General features: G+C 35.3%; 1 protein-coding gene across 1 annotated transcript; it reads right to left on the reverse strand.

The window, feature by feature from the left end:
- Positions 1 to 349: 349 nt before the first annotated feature.
- On the reverse strand, positions 350 to 5351 carry LOC145066377 (putative respiratory burst oxidase homolog protein H). The gene is made up of 14 exons (XM_079013608.1): positions 4940 to 5351; positions 4695 to 4857; positions 4538 to 4586; positions 4347 to 4460; positions 3448 to 4269; positions 3264 to 3356; positions 2829 to 2944; positions 2570 to 2672; positions 2328 to 2452; positions 2095 to 2242; positions 1903 to 2016; positions 1049 to 1177; positions 891 to 969; positions 350 to 812 (listed from the first exon to the last, which is right to left on the reverse strand). The coding sequence occupies exons 1-14, from the start codon at positions 5304 to 5306 to the stop codon at positions 703 to 705; spliced, it is 2532 nt and encodes an 843-aa protein (XP_078869734.1). The 5' UTR covers positions 5307 to 5351; the 3' UTR covers positions 350 to 702.
- Positions 5352 to 6111: the final 760 nt, after the last annotated feature.

Genomic DNA, 6111 nt, shown 5'->3' on the forward strand with positions numbered 1-6111 from the left:
CAATACGATGATTATTATTGCATAAGAATTGTACGTATCATTGTCTTTCCACAGATTTTGTTTTGGCTCCATATTATTTCCTTTTTCCTCTCAACTCCTATACATGATATATATATAAGGCTTTTTTTTCTATACTAACATAATAAAATATTATATGTAAGAATAGGGGCCCTAAAAATTTGGAGGCCCTAGGCAGTCGCCCAAGCTTCCCCGTCCATTGGCACGGTCACGCGTATAAGAATTTAGGTTTGGTAAACCGTTATAGGGTTTGCAATGCCATATTTGCAAGAAAAACTTAATGATTGAATAAGGTAATCTGTTTAACAAGCTGTACAACTGCCAACATACAATTTACCCTTCTACCATAAGGTAATTACAAGTATATCTTTATGCTATTTTGTAATTGTGCTGCTTCTAGTACTTGATATTGACCTTTCTCTTCCCCTATCTTCAATATCTCTAATTTATAACTATAAACACCCATTTAAAGTGATATCATACTGATGGAAGACTGTGATGATAGCCACTATACATACACATTTACATCAAAAACTTCGGGAACCATCCTTTTCTAACATAAAACACATGCTATTCGATACAAGGAGCAATATTGGAACTTCAATTGAGATTCACAACCCTAACGATGTATTCTGCACGTACATGTTAATTTCTAGGAACCATAAATGTAAGAACAATCGCCTTTTAGAAGTTCTCCTTGTGGAAATCGAAGCGAGTTGAGGTTTCTATGCTAAGTTCTTTGGCAAGACTTTCCAATGGTCTTACAAGCGTTGGGGCCCCACAATAGAATACACCTGTGGATCACCAATGGTCAAATGGTTGCCAACAAACATGAAGAAACACTGTATCACATACTGAAACAAGGTGTTTACCAACTCTAGCAGAATCATGGTTGCTTGCCAAAGTGTTGAATACTCTCTTCCAGTTAGGTCTTGAAAAATGTGTTCTTATCTGTTATGCTCTATTTGTTAGAATCTAAATTCTAGTTGGAAAAAAAGGATACAAGATCACGATTTCAAAGAAAACATACCCGACTTTGAGAGACGACATCAACTCCGTTTTTGGCATGTTGCAAAGACTGCACCATGGCAATAAGCGCCGATCGTGCATCTCCTTCTTCATGAACACAGGTTAAGTAGGTATGCATTTCGATCAGATGCTGTAATTAACATTAAAATCTTCTATTTAAAACAAAAATTTTCCTTTTATTCGTGTTAGGATATCCCCAACATCCCCAGTGTATTGAACTCTATAGAGTTTGATGGATTGTCACATCATCATTCTACTTTTTATACAACTTTTATAATTTTTTTCTACAATATTTTCAAGGGAAATTATCAGAAAAATCTCAATATTTTCGAAAAAGTTTAACTTTAGTCCCAATTTTTTTTTTTTTGAACAGAAAAGTCTCGATTATTTGATTATACACAATAATATATCATTTATTGTTAAAAGAATAAAATAACTTTTTTGTTAATTTAAGCCAAAATGAAATAATCGAGACTTTTATGTTAAAAAAAATTAGGACTAAAGTGAAATATTAAGATTTTTCTGACAATTTCCCTATTTTCAACTCTAGAAATGTTCAATAGAACAATTTTAAAAATAATCATCTATTTGCTAATCATTTTATATTAAAAAAGTTTCATTTTTCCATTGAACAGTTCAATTGACATATATCCATTGAATGCCAACTTGAATGTCATATATCCATTCAATTATCTTATATCCATTGAATACCAACTTGACGTAACCTTATGGTTGAGTTTAACCCATTGAATGCCAACTAGCTAGGCATTGTACCTCATTCAACCATTCCATTTAACTCTACATTATGGATGCACTTCAAAGAACAAGTGAGAATTCGTTTTTCTTAGAACCTACATTTTTATCGTACTCTGCAATATCATCCATAACTCCTTTGAACCATTCGAACGAGCCTTGCTCCCTTGTCACCCAATAGAAGTATGCTCGATCTGGGCCCTTCTCCTCAAAACCCTATAACAAAATTATTTAGCATATAAGTATATACCCATATTTATGCTAACATGCTACTAGTATTTTACTACTTACTACTGCTTCTCTTTGGTGGTTTAGGAGATCTTTCAAAATGCTTATGAATGGAGTGGCTCCTATACCCAAGCCAATTAGTAATAGGATGTCGTATTTTCTATAATCCTGAGCCGGCGCTCCATATGGTCCTTTGATGATAATTTTAGGGTACCTAGAAGAATAAACTGCAAAGATCATTAAACGAAACAAAAGTGTTTAAACAAATTGAGCAAATTTGAGCTGGTTTCGATGCTCACACTGCTTGTGCTTCCTCTATAGGAATATTTACATTCGCTTTAGTTTCCAATCGGACAAGGTTTCCTTTTATAGCTCTTGAAGAAGAAGCAGCAACTTGAGGTTTTTGTGGTGGAGGCTCGCAGGCCTGCATTTCTGTGTTTTAGAATTCAGATTAACAGAAAAAAAAACAAAGGTTGTAGATGAAAGAAGTATAATGAAGCTTCAGAATTTGGTACATTTAGCCTAAAATATGTTCCTTTACCTTCGCGAATTCTTCTTTAAGGGCCGTTGTCCAATCTCCTAAGGTCCGGATATGTACGCTTAAGTAGTCGTCTCCAGGTGCAGAAGTAATGGAGAATGGATGCCTGTGACCAACAAATCAATCGATTATATATATATATATATATATATATATATATATATATATATATATATATATATATATATATATATATATATATATATATATATATATATATATATATAACTTTTGAAGATCAAAGTGGTGTATGTATATTTACCATTCAACGCCTGATATATCTGGACATTTAACAAAGAGATACATCCCGCTCTTGTACTTGAATCCATGGGGTCTACTCATGTAGAGCGCTAGCACGTTTCCGGTGTATATGATAGCCTAAAGTAATCAATACAACAAGCCCAGAAGGCACATTATGTGTTAAAATATCATCATTAGCTCAATAGAACCAATCTTAATATCTATAAGAAATTCGATTGTTCTAGAATCCTTTCTAAAAGATTCTAGACTATTATGGAAAACTATAGAAGATTCCATAATATACCGCTAGACTCTAAAATATTCTAAAACATCATGTGTTCTAGAAGACTGTTAAAGATACTGGAATGTCCTAGACTTCTCTGGGACATGGTGAACATAGAAGCTTTTAATAATAGATATAGAGTATGGTAGAAATGAGAGTAGCACCATTGTTCACCTTAACGATATTGACTCGATGTTGATGATCACCGGCGGTAAAGACTCTCTCAGTTGAATACATTAGCATCGGGACCACAAGATACATCCATGTCTGCAAGGTAACTTTGCAGATTATTCAAATCTCGAAGAGACTATTATACATTACAATAAAGAAAAGAGGGTAAATCGTTCCATTGACTTACTGTTTTATTATACCAAAATGTGGCAAAGACCAGGAAGTATCCATGAAGGATCAACAAGATGTATACGATAACCAGAAGATGATGAGCATACCAAAAGGAAGTAAAACCTGCTAAGTGGTTAAACGGCCATGGCAAATGGATCACATTCCTCCTGAAAGCGTGTGTCGCTAGGAGAAAGCAAAAGAACATCATAACATCCATTAGAATCCCCGTACATCCTGGGACTGTGAGTAGTAAGTCCACGTATGTTGGCTGCGCTGCCAGCAAATTACCATAAACACGCTGGAAAGTGTCCGCAGGGCAAGTGGTAATCCGTATAAAATTGCAACCCAAGTGAGCAACAGTATGAGCTATAGTGCCAATTACAATGAAAACCGCAATGACTTTGTGGAAGTTAATGTTATCGTCAAAAGGGAAAATTTTGCCAAGAAACGTTTCACGTAACGCAGTGAGTGTTCTTCTGCAAACTGGAACGAGAATTAGAGCCATGTTAAGCTTTAGGGTTTCACCCGCAGCCTTGGCTGTACATACACAATAACCCATGACTTGGAACGTTGGCAATAGGCTATACTGATGGAATTTCCATGCAAAAAGCGCGATGTTAAGAAGGAGGAGTAAAATTACTACGAATATTCTTTTCCGGTTATCTATTACAGCTTCTGTCCATTCGTTAATGCGTCTGCTAATTGGATTGCGATACTTTGATGGGATCATCGTTTTTACTAGAATTGTGGTTTCTTCATTCTTCTTCTTGATGTTCGTTAATTGGGGGTTTGTTTCATTTGATACCATACCCGTAAGCAGGATTTCAAGTTGCCACATCTGTTCCAGAAATAAAACACTTTAGAAAAATAGAAAACACCCAAGAAACATGCACCAAAATTGTATATGTTTGTAACCTCTATGTAGCCACGGTGGTCGGGATCCAACTCGTCCATGATTAGAGCTGCATAGGTCCCGGCTTGGTTCTTGAAATTCGAAAGCTTGTTTGCCGCAGCGCTCATTATAAGTACCTAAAACAGGAGATGAACTTTGAGCTTGGAGAAGCGAATTAACAAGAAAAAAAATTGGCTTCTAATTAATGTCTCACCTCTTTTACCTCATCTTCTGATAATATCCCATCTCCGTTCTTGTCACACCTGACATTTACTCGTTTAGAAGCTCAGATTATAAGAATCGATTTTCATTGTGATTCTAGTTTGATTTTTTCAAAAGCAAACGTTAAACCCATAAACTAATTAACATACATGTCAAAAAAGATGCTAAGCCGAGCGTCAAGGTCTTTCTTTGTCATCTCTTCCCAAAAACTCCTGACTTGATCTTTAGTGAGCCCACCTTCGGCGTCAATGTTCCTACGCCTAGCCATGGCATCATACAATTCTCCCGCAAACTCAATGCTATCTCCCATTCCTACAAATTAAAGATAAAGGAAATGTTCAACAAAGAAGTTATATTGCATTAATCTTAGACACAATTTTCAAATCTTTCTAACCAACACAAATTCCGAATTTATCTCTAGGCAGCTTTCCATCCACCGAAAACTGATTGAAACGTCGATCAATTGCTCTCCATGCATCCCCTTCTTTTCCAGTTACCGTTCTATCAAGAAACCGCAAGCTGTTAAGCCCTTTGGCTGCACTTGAGGTTGTTCGGCCCATCTTAGGCGCTCCACCACCAGGGAGAGCCTTCTTTCGGGTAGATTTTGCCTTACTAGAGTTGCGGCTTAATATTGGTAGCAACCCGCCTTGCCTGCTTCCATTATCTGTGATACGTTTTGATGCTCGGTCTTTAGCATTTGCTGCAAATGATTTTTGATCCATCGGGTCGATCTCAACGCTCTCAAGATCCACCCCCTTCATTGTGTTTCAGGTTAACTTTTCGAACATCAAAAAAAAATGTTTTGTTTTGATTTTGGAAATGCAAAAGAAGGAAACAAAGATGAAGATGAAATGTGTAATGGGGAATGTATGGGGAAATGAGCGGGAGGAAATGAATGGACTAAACATGGGAAAATCTTAGAGGTTGTTAAGTTGCTTTTCCAAAATTAGAAACAAACACACATGTTCCTTTAATTTTATGAACCATAAATTTGACTTGAGTTGAATCATATCGACTCTAAGTTAGATATTATTATGTTTTTTGGTTAATCGCATAATATCTAATTTTTGGCTACTTGAACTGTGTCTGAGCAAGTCAATGAAAACCTTTATAACTTTCAATTGCCAATGGATATAACTTTCAATTTGTAAGTTACAACATGGGACACTACTAGAAAATAGGTGTATTATACTTCCAAAATTTTACTCTAAGGATAGAAAAGCCCTATTTTTACAGTTTTCCAAGGACGGTTGTCCAACGGTCTCAACATATTCAAAGCCTTCGTTGATATTGAAATGAGTTTGTGTATGTATGTTTTGTTATATGTTGGGTTTCGAATATTAATGAAAATACTTTGATGATTCAATGATCGTATACAAAACTCTTTATAAAATCTGTAATTTCGACCCTATCATTTGAGATTTTACGAAATTTGATTTAGGATAATCCAAGAAAATCGAATTGGAACATGCCTATTCCAAATCCTAAAACACAAAATTACCTTGCTTTGTATTTTTTTTAATATATAAAATCAAATATTTTCACATTCTAATTAGTGATCACAAT

This window comes from Lactuca serriola, chromosome 8 (genome assembly GCF_051521515.1).
Source record: "Lactuca serriola cultivar US96UC23 chromosome 8, Lser_US96UC23_V15, whole genome shotgun sequence".
Lineage (NCBI taxonomy): Eukaryota > Viridiplantae > Streptophyta > Magnoliopsida > Asterales > Asteraceae > Lactuca > Lactuca serriola.